The sequence below is a fragment of the Equus przewalskii genome, chromosome 23 (assembly GCF_037783145.1).
Source record: "Equus przewalskii isolate Varuska chromosome 23, EquPr2, whole genome shotgun sequence".
In the NCBI taxonomy this organism is placed as follows: Eukaryota; Metazoa; Chordata; class Mammalia; order Perissodactyla; family Equidae; genus Equus; species Equus przewalskii.
Genome location: NC_091853.1, coordinates 27,030,296 through 27,051,923, shown reverse-complemented (window position 1 = coordinate 27,051,923; position 21,628 = coordinate 27,030,296). Strand labels below are relative to the sequence as shown.

The window sequence follows — 21,628 nt, the reverse complement described above, 5'->3', positions numbered from 1 at the left end:
ATTTTAGGTAATATTTTGGATAAGAAGAGCCCACTCTCCACGCCATTTAAAAGGAAAGAGCTAATTCACAGTTTCTCTTACTTGCTGGATGTTTCTGTCCTACAGTGAGGTTAAAAAGCTAAAAATTTTAACCAGAAGTTTAAAAATAATGAAAGATGAATATTCACGTTTATTTCTACTCTAACTCAAAATGCCACTAAAGTAACAGTAAAGGAATTTTTTTAAAGGCTTAAAAATATAAGAGAATGACAGTGGGTGAGAAGATGCAGACAGGTGTTTGAATGGCTACTGATTGAGCAGAGTAGAAAGCGAAAACCTAACTCACTGCAGAGGGAAAAGCTGGTCTGTTTATGCTGAAGAAAACAGCCTCTTGGAAATTTAGAGGCACCAAGAACCTCTGAAGATGGTGGGATGAGGGTTTGGACTAAAAATAGGAGGATAGGTTGAAAATCTACATAAAGTATATAGACCCCAAGTACCTTTCTCATATCCAGAGCATCCAGGTGACCACCCTGGTGGGAGACAGGGTGTATGAAGTGGAAAAATCAAGCCAGAGTAATTCTCGACTTTAGGTACCAGAAAATGAAAGAAGAGGGTGTAGGAAAGACAAATATTGAATGGTGTGAGACTCTTGCCCCTGTCCTGCTAAGATCCCAGGATGTTGGCAGCCAGGCTTATACTTCTCTGTTCCATCCCAGAGAAAACTTTGGAGGATTTCTCTCTAGAGAAATGAATGGATCTAAGAGTACGTATTTTTAGACAATAACATATGGGGCTACTTCCTACACTGTCAAGTTCCCAACCCAATAACACTAAAGTCAAGCCAACCAGGAAACGGGCTTGGACCACATACACACAGAGCTTTGTGACCAGCATTTGGAACCTTACTCTTAAATATTAAAGGAAAATCATGATCGTAAGACAGCTGAGGAAGGTCTCCAACATGAAAAACAGAGGCCAAAACTAACAAACAAATAGATTTTTTTTAAAAAACTCAGAAGACACACAGACAATGCAAAGAGCAGAAGAAAACTCCCTACCACCAAAAACAAAACAAAACTTGTAACGTTAATATCATCAGATATAAAGGAGATATTATATCTATGAAATAAGAAAAGGATTCTGGTAAAAACAAAAGAATATTCAGAGAATACTAAGAGTTGGTGGTAATTAAAAAGATCTAATAAAAGTCCAATAGAAGGATTGGATGGTAAAATTGAGGAAAACTTTAAGGAAACACAACAAAAGGACAAAGAGCTGAAAAATAGCAAAGAAAAGATACAAAGTTTAGAGAACTAATAGAAATTCCAGGACTAATAGTCTAACTAATAAAAGATCAAGAAAGAGAATACAGAAAAAAATTAGCAAAAGAATAACATGAGAACACTTCCTAAAACTGGAGGACAGGAATTTCTAGATTGACTTGTCCAGTACAGTGAATGAAAAAAAAGACTAACACAAGGCACATTGTGATAAAATTTCAGAGTTCCAAATTCAAAGATAAGAAACTATAACTTCTACAGAATAACACTGAGTCAAGCATAAAGAATTTGGAGTTAGAATGACATCTAAATTCTGGAAGTTAGTAATCCTGAAAATAATGGTAATAGAGAAGTGCCCTCAAAATTCCAAGGAAAAGGACTTCAACTTAGATTTTAAAACCTAGACAAACTCTTCATCAGGTTTGTCGGTTGAACAAAGATTTTTCAAAATTTAAAAAAAAAATCGAATTTCAGGAATATGTTAGTGGACAGGGACCATCAAAATGAGGAGAAATACAAGAAAAAGAAAGACAAGGGTGCAGGAAGCAGGAACTCCAACAATAATAATAAGAAAAGAGGCCAAAGCAATTCTCAGAATCATGGTAAAAGGAGGTCCCAAGATGACAGAAGTACAGATGGTAGAAGATAATGAAGGAGTACAGAAGTTTTGTGCTCTAAGAAGAAGAAGAAGAAAGTGAAACTCATAGTTTATTTAACGTCTGACCGTATTTGAAGGAATTGTATGGTTCTGTGCAAGTTAGTGAAAGGTACACAGAAAAACTGAGCAAACAGCAGAATGAGGCAATTTATCAACATAAACGAATATAAAAAATTTGGACAAAGAAAGAAATTAATAGTAAAGCACTACATCCTAATCTGTTAACAATATTTGTTTAGTACTAATATGTAAACACTGAATATTAATTCAAGTAAAAATTGTAATATAACTATATACAGAATACGAGGGAGAGAGATGGAAAGTATGTGTGAGAGGTGGGGGTATAAGAGAGTTAAATTCTAATCTTCAATAATGGGAAGTCAACAGATAAGGTCTACAATTGATAAAGAAACAGCAAAACAAGAAGAATAGAATATGGAGAAGAATAGAGCTATGGAGGTACAGTTTGAACTGAAGATACAGTTAAAAATGTTGAAAATTGCTACCTTTTAAGGGGATGTTGCGTCCGGGAACTGTTGCTCCATGTACTTAAAGTACTATTTGGCTTTTTAAATTACATACACACAACACACACACACACACACACACAACCTAAGATTCCAATTTTTAAAACCATACATAAAACCATACAGCAAAAAAAGATTTATAACAAATATTTAATAAAATGTTACAGCACATAAAATAGTGTTGATATATCACAGAGTATTATTAAATTCCCAAGATTTGCCAGCTTGTGATAGATATAAAGATAGTCTCATTAACAAAAAAATCAACAAATACATAAATCTCACTCAGCATTCCCCAGTAAAACATTCCTTATTAAGTGCTGTGGAAGACATAAAGAAATATGAAACAATCCTTACATTGAAATAACTTTCAATAACAGCCATGACAGCTACTATTCAATTGGTGTTAGATGCACACCAAGCACTGTTCCAAGTACTTGGTTATATTATCTCACTTAATTCTATGAAATAGATACTACTATTACCTCCATTTTATAGATGAGGAAACTGAGCCCCAGTAAAATGAAGTAACTTGTCCAGGTCAGGGAGCACATAAAAGATGGAGCCAGGATTCAAACCCAAGCAGGACGTTTGAGAGTCAGTGCCATTATCCACTGTGTCAATTCTTATAACCTAGTTGAGAAGAACAGAGCTAAACAACCTTATAAGATGTAAGAAGAGTTCAGTGTAACTAACTAACAGTGTAATGCTAGAAGAGATGTCACCAACAAATGCAAGCATATTTTAGAGAACATAAGTATATTACTGAAGGAGCTCAGAAGAGAGTGACAACCCCTCAGGCTGATGGTCAGGGAAAAATTTACTCAGACCAAGCTGGGTGGGGAGGGCATCCCTTGAGAGTGAGTCAAGATGTGGAGGCGGGAAACCATACACCAAAGGTCAGCAAGGAAAGTAATTTGACCAGGGCATAGCAAGTTTTGTTCATCCACAAACGAGACCAGTGAGAGGAAGGCAAGAAAATTTAATGTCAAATTATCTAGGGCCTTGATGGCAGGCTAAGAAGCCTTTGTCATGTGAATATGGGAAGTAATTGCTGAGCATGTGGGAGCTTAATCTGGACATTGTACACATAATCAATTGACAAGAGAAGAGGAGGCGGGAAGAACAGGTGAGGGCTTCCTGTGACCATCTGGACGAGAGTTATCAAGGCCTCAAACAAGAAGTTCAAGTATCTGCTTTTTAAAAAATAACTTCAAATCACTAGATTCAAACAAGTTACAATCCAGAACAATCAAATACTTGACATCTATGGTCATGAATCAGCTGATAGGATTTCTTTTAAATGCAAGAAAAGATTTCTAGAATAGTAATATATGCTCAATGTGGGAAATAAAGAAAAAGAAGAAAAAATCAGTAAGCTTACCCCCTAGATATATCCTTAGTTAACACTTTGGCTTATTTTTTTCAATCTCTTTTATATACAACTTTGTTTCCATGCTAATATGTAGTCAGATTGATTATCATAGTATATATAGAATTTATAATTTTCATCTTGTCTGAATAATTAAAATTTAATAACACATTTCTTATTCCATCACAAATTTATTTGTATACATAACTCTTAATAATTACATAATATTCAGTAATTTGAGTATATGTACTAAAAGATACTTAACCAAATATAGCTGGATATTTAAATACATGCTAAAATTTTTTACATATAAGTGTAAATATCTTTTTGCTTAAAATCTTTTTTCTGTATTGTGAATTACCTACTTAGGCTAGTTTTCCAGGTAAAAATCTTTAAGGTAAACAATGGAGTATGAAATAGGTAGCCAGTTTAAACAAAACTTCTATTTAAGCGGGGATGAAATAGTTAAACCGCAAAACCTTAGTGAGGCAACAAAATGACATTTTTAACCACACTGCTGCCCCTGAAGGACAACTGATAATGACACATGGGAAATAATCATAGCATAAAAACATCTAAGGAGGCACAACTAGGATTTGGTAATTAACATCAGAAGCACACTATAGTTATATCTGTATTTGTGTGTTTTTATATTGCATTTAAATTTATTTATATGTATTTACACTTAACTGGGAAAATAGACATAGTACGTTCTGGAGTATAGGTATAATTATCCTCTTAATTCATCATATTGCTGTTTAAAATTCTGAATTAATAGAAACAATAGACATTATTAAAAAGAGATTATTTCACAAGCAAGGTTAATACTATTTAAAGGTGATCGACTAAATTAGGGGGCAAAAAAGGGAAGAGGTGTATTTGATTGTGCTATCCTTGACGTAATGACTTATTTGGTTCTTTGTTACTGAAGCCCACCAGCTCCAGAACTGAAACCTTTGGTCTCATTTTATGGTTTTTAATCTACTTTATTGAGGTATAATTTACATAAAACAAATGAAAACATTTGAGGTTTTCATTCTGATGAGTTTTGACAAATGTATACACATTGTTTTGCCCCCAAAATTTCCCTTCTGCCCTTTTACAGTCGGTTCTCCTACTCCTTTGCACTCTCCACCCTATAGGTAGCCACTAATTTGATTTCTATCACTGTAAATTGGTTTTTGTACGGTCTAGAGCATCGCATAAATGGAATCATGTAGTATGTACTCTTACGTGCCTAGCTTCTTTTCCTCAGGATGTTTTTGAGATTCATCCATCTTGTTGTGTGTATCACTAATCTGTTCCTTCTTAATGCTGAGTAGTTGTATGGAAGTACCAATGTACCAAAGTACCACAATTTGTTTATCCATTCAGCTGTTGGTGGACACTTGAATTGTTTCCAGTTGTGGCTATTAGGAATAAAGTTCCTATGAAAACTTACGTGCAAGTCTTTTATTGACAAGTTTTTATTTTCCCTGGGTCAATACTTAGAATTGTTGCATCATAAGGTATCTGTTTAACTTTATAATAAGTTACCGAAATGTTTTGCAAAGTGGTTGTACCATTTTACATTCTCGCTAGCAATTCATGAGAGTTCCAGTTGTTCGATGTCCTCACCAACACATGAATTTTTAAAAGACTGAAGTCTTTCTAAATTTTAGTCATTCTAGTAGTTGTTTAGTAGTTATCTCATTGTGCTTTGATTTGCATTTCCCTGATAAATAATGATGTTGAACACATTTTTTCTGTGCTTACTTTGGCCATTCCAATATCTTCCTTCATAAAATATCTTAAAGTAATTGAAGCAACAGAAGGGGAGGCACCCACGTCTGGGTGGATAAAGGTATCATTATTTGAAGTAAAGCAGGTTTCAAGTAGAGAGAAAGGTAAAGAATATGAAAATGAGCTCACTTCCATGTATTTCCCAGATAAACTCAAAACCATGTTATAGAGCTCTTTTATTCTGGAAAACTCTTTCCTCTTTTTTCTACCTATTGAATAGGTATAGAGGTTAGGAAAAGTTTACCTATACTATGAATTAAGACAGAGAAATGGCCAAAGGTTGAAACAATGTTTTACTCAACATATCTGTAGCATTTTTTTAATAAGTTGGCAAATTCTAGGGTCATGAAGATAGACTGGTAAATACAATTTAACAAACATTTATTCAGTGTCTACTCTGTGCATGGTATTGCACTACACTAGGGAGTAAAGGATACAAAGATAAATTAGACATCATATTTGTCCTCAATAAATTCAAATCTCCCTGAGATTTAAACTTGTGCTTCAATTAGCTCATATGTGGCAGAACAGACTAAGAAGCTTCCAGGAAGCAGTGCCAAAGTGCTTTGAAACACAAAGGTTGACGTGTAGAAGGGGAAACGTAGAGAAATTACAGAAATCTTAGGGGCTGGCCCTGTGGCCAAGTGGTTAAGTTCGCACTCTCTACTTTGGTGGACCAGGGTTTCGCCAGTTTGGATCCTGGGTGCAGACCAAGTACCTCTCATCAGGCCATGCTGAGGCGGCGTCCCACGCAGTGGAACCAGAAGGACCCACAACTAGAGTATACAACTATATACTGGGGGGGCTTGGGGAGAAGAAGAGAAAAAAACATTGGCAACAGCTGTTAGCTCAGGTGCCAATCTTTAAAACACAAAATAAGTATTAGAGGAGGTGGTAATAGACAGGGACCTTGAGGAAAGAGTTGCATTTTCAACAGCAATTGCAATTATTCTTTGCTTGAGGCAAATTGCCTTCTTTACAGCAGACTATTTGGCTTTACATGAGAAAGTACAATTTATCTTAAGGAAATGCCCATCATTTAGGTAAATGCCTTTTATTTGACAACTGAAAGGAAAGTGGTAGGAAAATATTTACTTACTAATTAACACTTCTCAGAAATATCAACAATACATTTAACTTTAATTATACACCAACAAATATAAGGCGTAGGAAGGAGCATAATTTTAGAGCTACTTAGCCCTTGGCTTTTCCATCTGTATCCTTTGGTCCAATTATTTTCCCCTCTGAACCTCTCTGTCATCATGTGAAAATGGATGTAATAATATTTTACTCGCAGCATTGCTGAGATGGTCAAGCAGCGAAGTTAGGTCACAAGCTAGGAGTCAGCACATGGCACGTCGTGATCTTTAAATACAAATTTATTTCTTCTCTCCTCACCCTTGTGTAATTCTAATGAGCTCAGATTGTAATTCTGCTTTGTAATTTGCAAGATCATAAATCAAGGCTATAATGCAGATGGGACTGCATGGAGATAGGGAAAGAGGCCAATGTTTAAACAAATCCTGATCTTTATAAATGACCTAATCTTTGCCAAAGAACAAATTCTACTGGGTGGGGAAAAAATAAGGAGATTAAAACTGAATTATCTCAACACTATTAGCATGTCCTTTGGAAATTTTATATATATTTTATAGATTTTTCAGATTCTATGGCATGACATGTCCTTTTTTATAGGTTACATGAAAAATGGGCAGGTCTTGGTATATGAAATGCTCATTCTGGTCAGTCAATGCCATCAATTATTGCTAATATTTATTGAGCATTTACTGTGGGCCAAGCAACATACCAAATGCTTTACAGACATTATTTCATTTATCTGTCACAAAACCCCTATGAGGTAAGTAATATTATTACACCTGTTTTATAAATGAGTAATTTGTGGCACAGAGCAGTTGAATACCAGACCACACAGAAAGTAAGGACAATGGAGTCAGTATTCGACCCTAAAATGGTTTGACTCCCAAATCCACCCACTTAGTCCCTGGGCTATATTGTCTTCCATCACACACTTGCACACGTTTACATACACATATACTCACACAGGCACACACACAAATACATACACTCACATACACATATACTCACACACACTAATATATACATACATTCACATATGTATATAGGCACACACACACTAACACACACACATCCTCACACATACACTAATACATACATGTCCATACACACACACTAATACACATTCATACACTCACATACACATTTTCTTACACACAGTCACACACACGTACACACATACCATACTCATATACATATATTCACACACATACACCACACACACACACACCCCATACAAAAGTGTACTGGCTCCTGCCTCTACCTCCACTTCAGCAAAAATTCACTGGTGTCTCAGAAAATTAGGGCTTGGCAAAGAAACATTTGCTTGTGTGAATCAAGCCTTACACTTCTGTTTGGCTCCTCAGCCTTTCCTCACACCCACAAGGAAGCCCGAAGCAAGGCAAGATGCCATCAAGTCAGGTGAAAATGTCACATGATGTTATGCCACTTTTACTAGGTATTGCTAAACTTACACCTGGTCAAAAAAAGTACTGTCTAATGCAGTACATAGATACCTTGATAAGAGAATTCCTGGAGAATAAACTTCCCTTATAAGAAACAGGAAGCTGGGCCGGCCCTGTGGCCAAGTGGTTAAGTTCGCCCACTCTGCTTCAGCAGCCCAGGGTTTCACTGGTTCGGATCCTGGGTGCAGACATGGCACTGCTCATCAGGCCATCCTGAGGTGGCGTCCCACATGCCACAACCAGAAGGTCCTACAACTAGAATATATAACTATGTACTGGGGGGCTTTGGGGAGAAGAAGAAGAAGAAGAAAAAAAAAGAAGATTGGCAACAGTTGTTAACTCAGGTGCCAACTAAAAAAAAAAAAAAGAAACAGGAATCTGCTAATTTTTTTCATTTATTTTTTAAAAATACACTTCACTTATTCTGCAAGGCACAACTGTACTCATTTTCAGCTGCATGACAAATACCTCAATACAAAGTTTTGGTTTTCCCTGGGTCATTTTAAGATAAGTTGGGAATAATTCTAGGCGGAATTATGAATGCAAGTATGAAATAGACTGATTCCTTAGACTTGAGGAACTGACACATGCAGAACTTTGGTGTAGCATAGGTTCTGGGTCTCACACCGGGAACAGGGAGCATTCCTGGAGGAGGTGAGGCCTGAGCAGTATAACAGAGCAGTTCAGGTCCTAAGGCCCAGCTCCACCCCTCACAAGCCCTGTGGTTTGGGGCTAGTTAGGTAACTTCCCTAAACACCAGTTGCCTCACCTACAATGAGGGTGTTAACATTTGGCTAACTGTCTTGTATTCCGGGCTTTCAGGAAATTGCACTATCCTCTTCTTTTCCCACTACCCTCTCCTTCCCTTTTATTGTTTGCACTCTACTGCGGGGTCCCCCAAGACTCACCCTGTGGGCCTCTTGAGTTTCTGTACACAGCCTCTCCCTTGGTTACCTCGCCTTCAGCCGTGTCTCATGATCTGGCTCAATTTCTCCCACATTTCCACCTCATGGTGTACATCTCATAGACACCCTGCCAAGGCATTTTAAATCCAACAAGTGTACAGGCCAATTTGTTATTTCTTCCCTAAATTACCTCTTGACTTTGCAATGAATAGCTCTTTTAAATAGGGCCCCTGGTCTCATAGACACCAAACCTCTGAGTCACTGTTAACGTTTTTTGTCTTGCTCCTTATCTAATCAGTCACCAAATTCTGTGGGTTCTTCCTTTGAAGTTTCTTTGGTCAGAACAGACATGGAAACTCAAATGAACATAATAATTGTGTCAGGGCTTTTTTAGAGTAACAAGACTGTTCCATAATGTAGATTTGCTAATTTTAAAACTAAAAAGAAAGACATTTCTGTTCTCCAATCCTAAATGACTGGATTATTGTATAGTTAGCTAAATTGGGTCTTTGCTTACAGAGTCACTTGCATTGCAGCATCTTGCACACAACTTACAAGTTAACCTTGTACTTCCCTGCTTAAAATCGATGAGGCCGGCCTAGTGGCATAGTGGTTAAAGTTCACGAATTCCACTTTGGCGGCCCAGGGTTTGCCGGTTCGGATCCTGGGCGCAGATCTACACACCACTCCTCAAGACATGCTGTGGCAGCGTCCCACATAGAAGACCTAGAAGGATTTACACCTAGGATATACAACTACGTACTGGAGCTTTGGGGGAGAAAAAAAAGAGGAAGATTGGCAACAGATGTTAGCTCAGGGCCAATCTTCCTCACCAAAAATGCATACTTAAAAAACAAAAGGATTAAAAAAATCTTCAACAGCTCTTCAATGCTTGTGAACAGCATAAGATGCCAAAGCCTCGTATTTATGGCTCTCTCAAATCTCTTGTCAGCCTCTCTCTCAAGATCTTCTTCCATTGATCCAATTCAGTCCCCCATGTTCTGCCTAATTAGACTCCTCACTATTCTTGGAATCAACTGACCTTTACCTGACCCCAAACTTTGGCCCATACTCTTCCTATCGCTTTTCATGTTTTTTCCCTATTGCGTTGATACTTATTTGTCATATTTAGCTGAGTCGCTAGGCTGTTAGCCTCCTCCACCCCAATTGCCATGTTCCTTTCTCTCTTTTCTGAGCCCCACACTACATTGATTGTGACATTCTTATAGCCTTTGTCACATAAAACCTCCCTAATAGATTTTAGATTCTTGAACACAACTATTGGCATTTTCTTAATGTGCTTCTGAGTACTAAGTGCCCTCCAATTTATTAAAAGCCTTTGATTTAGTCATTATATGGTTCCTGGAACAGGGGTTAGAGCTGTGTTCCTAAGCTCTGCTAAAATCAAAGACCTATTTTCTATTTTTTTTAACGTCTTTTGACCTAATTATACAAGTGTATTGTTTTGGAATTGGAAAGCTCTATGGAGACTATTTTAGTCCCAAACTCTTTCTTAATCAATGTGAAACTGAGGCCCTGAGGGCAGAGTGACTCAGCTGAGAATGCATAGCTAGTTTTTGGTAGACCAAGTACGAAGACTCAGGACCACTGCTGATACCAGACGCAGCTGGGGTCTCAAACCACCTCCCAAAATACCTAGTTCAGTGTCCTCCACATAGAAGAAGTCTTTGCTGACCGATTCCAATAAAAAGAACGTAGCGTGGTAGAGTAGGAGAGGCAAATATAGGTTTTGGAATCAGACAAACTAGATTTATAGTCTGGCCCGATCACTTGGCTGCACAGATTTTGGTAAATTACTTCGCTTCTCAACTTGTTTCCTAATCTATGGAATGTGGACAATTTTCTCCACTTCATGAAGTTGTGAAACGGTATAAGGTATATGAAGTAATTGGAACACAACAAATTGAGGCCATTATTTAAAATAATCTTCAGTAAGTTACAAGTTTGCAATATTTAATTTTCCTTAATAATGTGTAGGTTTTTATTATAGATCCTTTTTCTAAACTGAGTAAATGGGTAGTAGACCTCTTTTTCCTTTGCCTGTAGAATGTCGAAATTTTTGGGGTGGTCATAAGTATTACTAGAGAATCCACCCAGTTATTTCTCATAAAAGTTCCTTTTTTAAAAAACAAAAGATATCATCAAGAACTAAGTATTTTGGAAAGTGAACGCTTAGAGCATTAGTGTCACTAAGCTGGGTGATAATTTTTTTTTTTGACACTTTGCAGAACTCAATGTTTTCTTTGGATAAAAAGCTATAACATTCACTTAATCCTTAGCTCTAACAGGCCTCAAAGTTAAGTCTTCTGACAGCTCCATAACAGGCCATGACTCTCAGCTCTTTTTCACGATGCCACTTTGCCTTTCACACGAGCTCAAGCAGGAATGAAGACTACCTGCCTTTAACAGCGTGGCAGAAGGGAGAGGTGGTTAATGTCATGGAAGTCTCTGAGGGAGAATGAATGAAGATCTGGTATCACTTCTAAAACACTGCTGGGCTCCGATACACTTTGTGTTTTTCTATCAAATACGGGAGTAAAAGTAAGGTGTTTTAATGTCAAATATGAGGGTCACACTAGATGATTTTAAAAGCCCCCCTCCCTGACTTCTAATCCTAGAATGTTTTAATGCTGATAGGTTTCAATGAAAGCCCACAGGCATTCCTTTTCTGGAATCCCTATAGGATTGCTTCCAGCATTGGATGACACAGGGTTCAGTTCAGTACAGTAAGCATGAGTCAGAGAAAATGCTACTGTTGAAAACTGTTAGTTTCCTCCTTATAAAACTCACACTAACCAATCAAGAGTGATCAGAAAGGATTTAGGAAAGAAAATCATGACAGGATGCAACAAATATCGAAAACGAAAAACGAAATCCCTGGGCCAAGTCAGGGATTTTGCTTAAGCAGGTAAGGTGTTGACGAGGATAGGAAATCTAGAGTAGGGCTGTGCCAACCAGAGCCAGGTAAATTACTAAAGTGAAACATGGGGTTAGTCTCCATGAAGATGAGTAAGTGGACTGTCCATCAATGTCCTTTAGTGTTTTTGACACCGACAGTGCTGGGCTGGGTGGATCTTTACTCTGACCAGCACCATATAAATCTGTGGTTCTCAACCTGGCTGCACTTTAAATAATCCTGATGCCCCTGTCCCATCCCCAGAGATTTTCATTTAACTTGTCTGAGGTGTGGTTTGAGCACCTGGACTTTTAAAAAGCTCCCCATGTAATTCTAACGTGTAGCCAGCCTCGCAAACCACGGCGTATACTGAAGGTCTTCTACCAGACTTTCCTCTTCAAATCCACCACCCTATTATTTAGCATCTGGTTGTTACTTTTGTCATCTTTCTCCCCGCCCAACACACACGCACAGTCCGTGGGTGGTGAATTTCTCTCTGCAGTCAGACTAGAATAATCCCACAGTGGAAGTCATGGTGTCTTTGGTAAATAGGAGGAACCCTGACAAGAGTGACTCCCACCCAAACATGGTATAAGCAAAGACCACGCCTGCTGTGTTGCTCGACCTGTTTTCCTGGGTCATTTCCCACTTGCTGATGTCAGATTACGGAGTGTCCTACGAGACAACACACTCCGTCGTTTTTTTCCCATCCTCTTGTTGGCATTTGACGTAACTCCAGGTTGAAGGCACCAGGTCCCTGGGTGGGCACTATTTCTCAGCTTCCAAGCGCTATCTGGGAATCCACTGCCCCTATGGCTCAGCTTTCCAGCACTCAAGCACGCTTAATTTCCACTTAAACTAATACAGATTCCCAGGGAGCAAAGCCGCTTGAACCTCTCCTCTCTCCTCCGTTCCCCTCAATTTTTTGTTTACTCAGCACACACTTACAGTTCCAGATGACTGCTCATCGCAGGACCCACCCTAGCAAACAGAAAGAAGAAGTCCCAGCATCCTGAGCCACAGAATTCCTCTCCCCGCCCAGGACCCCTCTTTCCTAATTTAGGGTCCCCCGAGACCAGTGACACTAGAACCCCCGCCCTTACCCCGCCCTGCACCTGGCGCGAGCAAAAAACTTCTCCACCCCTCTCTTCGCCGCACCCTTTGGTGATTCAGAGCCCTGGCCCCGCCCAAGGCGCTAATTTAACTCACTTGTGAGCTAGGCGCTGCTCTACTTACAGCTCCTTGCTCGAGCCCGCCAGGTCTTAGTGTGGAGGAGGCCGCGGAGTCCCGGCGCCAGGTCCCTCTCCCCGCGCGCCATGAGTCCCGCGCGGCGGAGCGCCCCCACAGTGCTGCGCCTCCTTGGCTGGCTGCCCGTGCTGCTGCTGCTGTGTCCGCCGGCTGCGCGGGGTGAGTGGGGGTCGAGGGACCCAGCCCGGCTAGGTAAACCCTTAGGCTGTGTGGGAGGGGCTGGGTCCGTCTCCGTGACAACCGAGAAGTCTGGGGACCCGGGGAGGTGAGAAATGTGGGCATCGGTCATTGTTCCCGTAATCCTCTGTCTTTAAGAGGAAGTGCATCTTCGCGCCTAATCTGCAGTTAGGGGTCTTGATGTGCAGGACCCCAGCTCGCGTAGCTTTAGGAGTGAGGCGTGGAGGGTTGAGAAAGCACAGACTGAGTTTGCGGAGCAGCCAAACACCGGCAAGCCGAAAGGCAGGGCTCGAAGAGAGTGAATTCTCAAACTCTCAAAATTTCCTTAAGGATGGGAGGCCAAATAGCTGACCACTCTAAACAAAGTCCAGTCGTGTGCAGCGCATGGCGGTCCAAATTTGCACTTTGTCTCCTCCAGATGTAACGTTACAAGGGGCGTCTGTCTTTAGTGCGTGCCTAGCAACAGTATCTATGTGCAGATAAATTCTAAACCACTTTTTCCTTTTAATAATGAAGGGGAGGGGTTTATTCTCGACTCATTTTAGTCGTGAATTAATTGACAAGTCAGGAAGCCTAGCAAGTTCTTGGTGCGTCAGTTCGGCACTGGATGGAAAATGTTACCTGCGCTTCAGAAGCCATTGCTGCTTCCCTCACTCTTCTTGGGAAAGAAATGTTGCTATATATAGCGAAGTGGTATTTCCTTCAGTTCTGTTTTTTCCTCCCTAGGTGACTGCAGCCATCCCCCAGATGTGCCTAATGCCCAACCAACTTTGGGAGAGCTTACAAGTTTTCCTAAACAAACCACAGTGACATACAAATGTGATGAAGGCTTTGTAAAAGTTCCTGGCAAGCCAGACTCAGTGGTCTGTCTTGAGAACGATAAATGGTCAGAGGTTGCAGAATTTTGTAATCGTAAGTTCTTCGTTTCTTTTTAGAAAAGTTATGGGAATGGAATGTACCTTGTTACGTTTAATTTTAAACGTCTTCGGAGTGACTCGTAATTGATAGTTTTCTAGCATTATTAAACCCCAGAGTATGCCTGTTGGCACTTCATACTCCAGTTAATTGACGGCATTACTTCCAAGAATAGGTCCTGCTTCTTCATTAACAGGTGTTTTTTTTTCTTCCCTAATACTGTACCTCCTGAACTAATAGAGAAAATAAACAATAGGTACTGCTTAGGGAGTAAATTATGTATGAATATGTTTATGAGACGCATAACTCAGGTGCTCTGTTTTCTTAAATTTCATTTTGTAGAGTAGGGCTTACCAATTGAACTCTGTGGTGGCATTTTAAGAAGTTCTCCATATTTGCCTCAAAATCAATCTTTATAGGCATAGCCCTCTATTAGCTTTCACATATACAAGTAGAGATAAAGATAAGACTTGATTCCCGCCTTTGAACAACTTGGAGCAATGGAAGCTCCAGTAAATATAGAAACTGTCACAAGTACTTTTTGAAACCAGGGAGGAAATTGGTTTTAACTTGTTTTTATCTCTCCATGATAGAAGGCAGTAGGTTGAAGTACATAAGCCTTTGCATGTGTATCATGTTTTAGAGTTTATAACTCTTCTGCATGTATTACTTTATCTAATCCTCCAGACAACTCCATGAGGTGAGTAGGGACTCTTATCCTCACTTTACAGTTGAGGGAACAGGCCCCCAGAAGTTCAGTAACTTCCTTGAGATCAGCAGCTCTTATTCAGGAGAGCCAGGGTTCAAACCTGAGTCTTTTGGCCAGAAGTCCAGTACCCCTTCCACTATACCATGCCTCTATAAATTCACATTGGCCCAGATGTTTTTTTAATTTGTAAATACTTCTATGTACACTGGTGGCTCATCTGATCGTTGTCCCCATGGGTGGTTGTGGGGGTTAAATGAGTGTATGTATGTAGAACAGTTAGAAGCATTCAAAAAATATTAGCTATTACTGTTGTCCAGGACAGTAGCCAGGGGTCTGGAAATATCAGTTCTCATCCACCCCTGTGCTACATGGGGCGGGGTAAGGGAGCTGGAATTTATTGAGTCAGTGCTAAAATCGTGCCAGGCAACTTAAATGGGTTGTATTTTCTGAATTGTGGGCATAGTGAGGTCTATGTAGCAAATCTGCTTCACAGGCCTCTGATAGTTAGGAAATGAAAGTATATATGTGAATATGCTTGCTATGGTGTAAGTGCCAGAGTGATATTAATACAGTTAAATACTAAATATGTGCAAAGAAGTACAGAAAAAGGGATGATGGAAGAACCAGATATTTAAACAGAAATTATAAAATAAAGTGATATTGCTTTTTGTTGTTGTTGCTTTTGCTAACATCTTTAGGTAGCTGTGATGTTCCACCCAGGCTGCCTTTTGCATCTCTCCAAAACCCTTATCGCAACCAGAATTATTTCCCAGCGGGTTCCACTGTGGAATATGAGTGCCGAATGGGCTACAGAAGGGACCGTTCTCTATCAGGAACACTAACTTGCCTTCAGAATTTTACGTGGTCCAAACCAGATGAATTTTGCAAAAGTGAGTATAGTTTTAAAGAGTACTCTTAATCATATGGTGTTTGGGGAAATAGTATTTCTTCATTCATGCTGGAAGTCTATGTGTCCACATTATTATTTAAGATGATTCTTAAAAGAATCATTAGAGTCATGTTATTTTAAATTAGGCAAACTAAATGTTTATGAGATAGGAATATGCATTTACTCACAGATTTCACATTGAATTAGTTTAAGCTTACCCAGAATGAAATAGTATATATTCTAAATATGTTGCTTTTTTGAAACTTATAAAATGAAGACACCAGATTAAAAAAAGTCTAAGGATAAGAAATATCGGTGGTTAAGATGATGAATTTGCATAGATGTGCCTGATAATTTAATGAAAAAAATCAATTTGTATTCTCTTCTAGAAAAAGCATGTCCCACTCCTGGAGAAATACCAAATGGTCATGTCAAAATACAAACAGACATATTATTTGGTGCAGCTATCTCTTTCTCATGTAACACAGGGTAAGTTTTGGCATATTAAACACTCACTAACAAATGAAAAGACAAATTAGGATTTAACATGGAAGTTTTTAGATTTGTGACTGGTGTTTTATAAGTTAGGAGCAATAAAACAGCCCCTCTGTTCAAAGATTCTTCATCATGAGCTCATCACAGTTAAATTTAGTAAAATGGGGCAAGAAAGGAAGATTTCTGATAACATCAAATGCTCTCATTTGTTAGATTTTAGTACATATGTGACTCATTATAACAAATGTGATTAGTAAAAGAAAAAAATTGTGATAGTTTGATGACAACTTGCTGAAATTCTTCAAGTGTTAAATATGAAACCAATGTTCAATTTACCTCAATAGTGAATTTGCCTATGGCTTTTTCTGTATGCAAACAACCTGTTATAAAATATCATGGGTTAAAAACATTTATCCCTAGGGGCTGGCCCAATAGTGTAGTGGTTAGGTTCGCATGCTCCACTTTGGCAGCTTAGGGTCTGCAGATTCAGATCCCAGGCATGGACCTAGCACCACTAATCAAGCCACACTGTGGCGGCATCTCACATAAAATAGAGGAAGATTGGCACAGATGTTAACTCAGCGACAGTCTTCCTCAAGCAAAAAGAGGAAGATTGGCAACAAATGTTAGCTCAGGACCAGTCTTCCTCACACAAAAAAAGAAACAATCCAACAACAAAAAATATTTATTCCTAATGTGAAAATATCATTCTGACATAAGGTCTTTTGTAAATTCTCTATGTAGGGAAAAGGAACTCACTCACTGAGTATCATCAGTGTCTTAGACACTGCTGAAAACTTTATATTCATTTTCTCATTTAACATCTGCAAATTGAATTATGATATTTTACTCTGTGAGTCCCTGTTCTTTAGAAAGTAAAAATGTCAGTCTCACTCATCTCCTGTACTAAATACAGATGTTTGGATCATTAATATCATTAATATTGAATCTGGGAGTACTTTGAACCCTTTAAATATGTGTACATTTTATTATACTATGAAGCCCGTGTTGATCTTTTAGAACTCAGAAATATAAAATATTCAAGCATCTATATCATTTTAAAATGTTTTAAAACGCTTGAACATTTTCTAACAGGTGCCACACTAAAATAAAAAAAACGTTTTGCGTGTCTTATACGTTTTTTATCCTTTGGAGGTCACCTTTTTAAATTTAGGGTTTTTTCTTTTCCTTTCAACTGCCATATGAACTTTGATCAACTATGGTTTTGTCTGCATCTACTGGTGTAGTAAACTTTTTTTTGTCTTTTTTTCTCTCCAAAGCCCCAGTACATAGTTGTATATCCTAGTTGTAAGTCACCCTAGCTCCTCTAGGTGGGGTGCAGCCACAGCATGGCTTGATGAGCAGTGTGTAGGTCCACGTCCAGCATCTAAGCTGGTGAACCCGGGCCGCCGAAGCAAGAGCACGCTCACTTAACCACTCGGCCATGGGGCCAACCCATGTAGTAAATATTTTAAGATGATAGTCTAGAGAATTTAAGAGAAGTCAAATATGTGTAAATGAAACAGACCTCTTTTTCTCCGCTCATTGCTTTAGGTACACGTTAGTTGGTTCATCTTTTAGTTACTGTTCTCTTGAAGGTGAGAATGTTAAGTGGACTGATCCATTGCCAGAATGCAAAGGTAAGACTTTGAAGAGAATCCAAGCGCTCAGATTGTGGGGCTCACAATCAACAATTAGTTGCTTTCTGCTCATTAAGAGTTATCCACAGTGTATATTTGTAGTACCCTCACCTTCCAAAGTGTGAGAGTCTTAGCTACTTTACAGACCTTTTCTAGTAACGCTCCTTAATTTATTAGCTGTGGAGATAAAGGATTAAAAACAAACTAAGGTTTAGATTGTGCTTGGTCATTTATTATCTTACCATTCTTTCTAACAGTCAAGTAAAATAGATATGGTATTTCTTTCCCCCCATAATTTTTAATTTTATGTATTGAAATACTATTGATCAGAGAGTCTATATTATTTGACCTTATATCTCAAAATAAGTGGCAAGAGAAGGCATTGAACCCTGATGTCTTGACTTCAGACCCATCATTTTTCTAAGACCCGGTGTTGCCTACATGCCTCTTTTAGGATTATTAGCTGAGCTAATTATCTAGACGTGTTCTAAAGTCTGATCTATTTTTTATCAGAGAAATAAGGTTATACAATAAAGAAGAAACATGGTCTCTGCACTTGAGAGTCTTATGTTCTCAAGGGGAGACAGGGCACAGAAAGAATATCATAAATGGATATATCAAGTCAAATTGATGTCTGTTAGAGACATGTCTCTTGAAAACTGAGAGGAGTAAAATATATGCAACATTTTTAAATGTAAGCTTTTTTTCTCCCATCTTTGTTAAAATTACGGCTACGTTCAAGCTTTTGGTGTTAATAGGAGCAGGAAACTAGAGTAGATTTAGTGTAATGTATCAAGCATTTAGTCAGCCCTGGTGATCTAGTGGTTAAGGTTCAGTGCCCTCGCTGCCGTGGCCTGGGTTTGTTTCCCAGTCAGGGAACCACACCACCCATCTGTTCGTTGTCATACTGTGGTGGCTGTGTGTTGCTGTGAGGCTGAAAGCTATGCCGCCGGTATTTCAAAAACCAGCAGGGTCACCCATGATGGACAGGTTTCAGTGGAGCTTTCAAACTAAGATGGGGTAGAAAGAAGGTCTTGGCCACCCTCTTCTAAAAACATTGGCCCTAAAAATGCTATGAATAGCAGCAAATTAATTGATACCCTGTGGGAGGGAATGTGTGGGCTCAACTGATATGAAGACAGAAAAAGTGAAGCCTTGCCAACTTACTTACTCCTATTACACCCACCTTGCATCCCACCCTCCTATATCTACTACTTCTCCTTTTTTCTCATTATTGCTACTTTGAAATTTTCATCATTACTACTCACCACCACCTCTCCCATTTCCACCATACAGTAAGGGATGTTGTAAATGATGCTAAAGTAAATATGGAAAGCAAGGAGGAGGTGGACCATATCTTTCTAACACAGGTAACGTCACAAAGTCTAGACAAGCGGTCTCCCAGTTTGAGGCCAATAACGTCACAAGCAACTGCTGTTATGATTTCCACAGCAGTGTGGACACTAAGCACATATTCCAGCATGGAAGAGCTTTTGCACTGCAAACCGACTTTCTCTTCAAGCTTGCCCATGGCTAGGCCACAGTTCTGCTTCCTGTCTGGGGACTTGAATTCCATGGTGAACATCCTGATGTTTGTATTTTCCTCTGTGACTGTTTCATCCGTCTCTCCAATTCAGCAACCACTGACGTCTGTAGCCTGCAGAGAAGAGCCCTTCTCGCTAAGCACCCCCAGTGTCCTCAACTCTCCCTGCAAAGCCTTCCTTCTTTTAGGCTCTAGCTTTGATTTTCCACATAACTTTCTGTTCTGTTTTGACAATACCAAAAAGATCCAGTGGAAAGTATAAATTCTTAAACAATGAGGCTGTTTCACCTCAAGTACTCAGCCCTGACTTCTAGACACTCAAGACTGCACTGATGTCCACATGTGGATGTGGATACAGAGATAACGGTTTGCAGAATGAATGAAGCCTCAATGTCAGAAGGATCTGTCTCCCCATCTCTCTGACAGTGTTTTATTTTTCTTTTTTTTGTGTGAGGAAGATTGGCCCTGAGCTAACATCTGTTGCCAATCTTCCTTTTTTTTTTTTTCTCCCCAAAGCCTCAGTACATAGTTGTATATCCTAGTTGTAGGTCATTCTAGTTCTTCTATATGGGACGCCGCCACAGCATGACTTGATGAGTGATATGTGGGTCTGTGCCCAGGATCCGAACAGGTGAACCTGGGGCTGCCAAAGTGGAACACTTGAACTTGACCAGCCAGCCACAGGGCCAGCCCCCCTCTCATTATCTTAACCTCTCACTTCTAGTCACTAATTCATTTGCTTTGCCTGCTTAATATATTTCTCAAAGCTGTGTTTTACCTTCTATCTCTGTATTACTTCTAATATAGTTTATTATCCCTTCTCAGAACTCTTGTAATAAAGGCCATCCATAACATTTTCAGGGCGCAGGGCAAGAGTATAAATGGAGGTCCCTCGCCTAAGACCCAGCCTTTCTCAAATAGACACACCCTTCTTACACTGGGAAGGGTCTGTGATGCATGTAAATGGACAACTTGGCCTACACACCGAAGTTGTGTCTCCTGTGACCCTTATCCCCACTCCACTGAACTTTGGGCTTGAGGTTTGCACATCAGCAGCATAATCCTTCCTCAAGAATATGGACCAGGAGAAGGAACCCTCTGAGGCTCTGAAAGGGGTATTGGCACAAGGAATTCTGTGTGCCAGTTCCTGGAGCATGATTTAGAATGGGATGGGGAAGGAGTTCTCATTGAGTGTATCCCCTGAGCCCTGCAGAGACCCCACAGCCAGAGGAGGGCCGGAGCAGACCATTTAAAGTGTGAGAGCTAGGGCAGGAGTCCCACTTGCTTGAGTTCAAAGATGATAATGATTGCAATGGCCTCCAGCCTCCATTCTTGGACTTCATTAATGTTTCATCCATACTCTACCCTGTGTGATCCATCTGAAACATGAATGTGACTTGTCTCTTTCCTTCTTAAAGCTTGTTAGTGTCTCATCACTTACAAAGTCCGAACTCCTTAGTATAGCATACAAGGCTTCCCGTGGTCTGCCTGCTTCTCCATCCTGGGGTCTTGCCTTCATACTTTGTGCTCTACCCATGCAAACCACTGCAGTTTTCCATGTATCTTATGCTTCTTCATGCCCCCTCATCATTTCTTATGCTACTACCTCTGCCTGGAATGTTCTTCAGATCCTTCTTTGCTTGGTTATTTTTTTTTTTTTCTTTTTTAAGGGTCTGCTCTGGTAGTCCTTCTACAAGCTTTCCTTGACCTCCCAGTCTGGTTAACTGTGTTTCTTCTCTCTTTCCACACTACTGTGCATGCTTCTATGATAACCCTCACCATTTTGTATTGAAATTATCTCTTTCAATGTCTTTGCCCACTATGTTTTAAGATACAGGGACTAGATGTCATTCGGTTTGGCACTTCCGTTCATAGAACAATGCCAGGTATGTATTAGGTGCCCAGAAAATGTTTAAACTGCAGTGATGGTGATGTGTGCAGTCATCACACCTCCTGGCCCGCTGTAAATCAGATTAGCTTGTCCTCGCTCCTTGCTTTGATCAATGGCCTAAAAGTAATTTATAAATT

General features: G+C 39.5%; 1 protein-coding gene and 1 long non-coding RNA gene across 40 annotated transcripts in view; one reads left to right on the top strand and one right to left on the bottom strand.

Annotated features, from left to right (window-relative positions):
- Positions 1-13,367, bottom strand: part of LOC139078949 (uncharacterized) — a 69,099-nt gene extending 55,732 nt beyond the window's left edge. The window contains exon 1 of the long non-coding RNA XR_011532157.1: positions 13,194-13,367. This is a non-coding gene — a long non-coding RNA (uncharacterized lncRNA). The remainder of the gene's footprint in view (positions 1-13,193) is intronic.
- CD55 (CD55 molecule (Cromer blood group)) overlaps positions 13,219-21,628 on the top strand; it is a 40,131-nt gene continuing 31,721 nt past the window's right edge. For 19 of the 39 annotated variants that reach the window (XR_011532150.1, XR_011532147.1, XR_011532148.1 and 16 more), the window contains exons 1-5: positions 13,293-13,424; positions 14,136-14,321; positions 15,732-15,923; positions 16,312-16,411; positions 17,972-18,057. Coding sequence is in view for 29 of the 39 variants with exons in the window: in XM_070591339.1 (XP_070447440.1) it covers positions 13,301-13,424; positions 14,136-14,321; positions 15,732-15,923; positions 16,312-16,411; positions 17,972-18,057 (688 nt within the window). In the remaining 10 variants the exon portion in view is untranslated. Of the gene's footprint in view, positions 13,425-14,135; positions 14,322-15,731; positions 15,924-16,311; positions 16,412-17,971; positions 18,058-21,628 lie in introns of all 39 variants that reach the window. The other 20 variants (XR_011532151.1, XR_011532149.1, XR_011532153.1 and 17 more) reach the window with 5 other exon arrangements.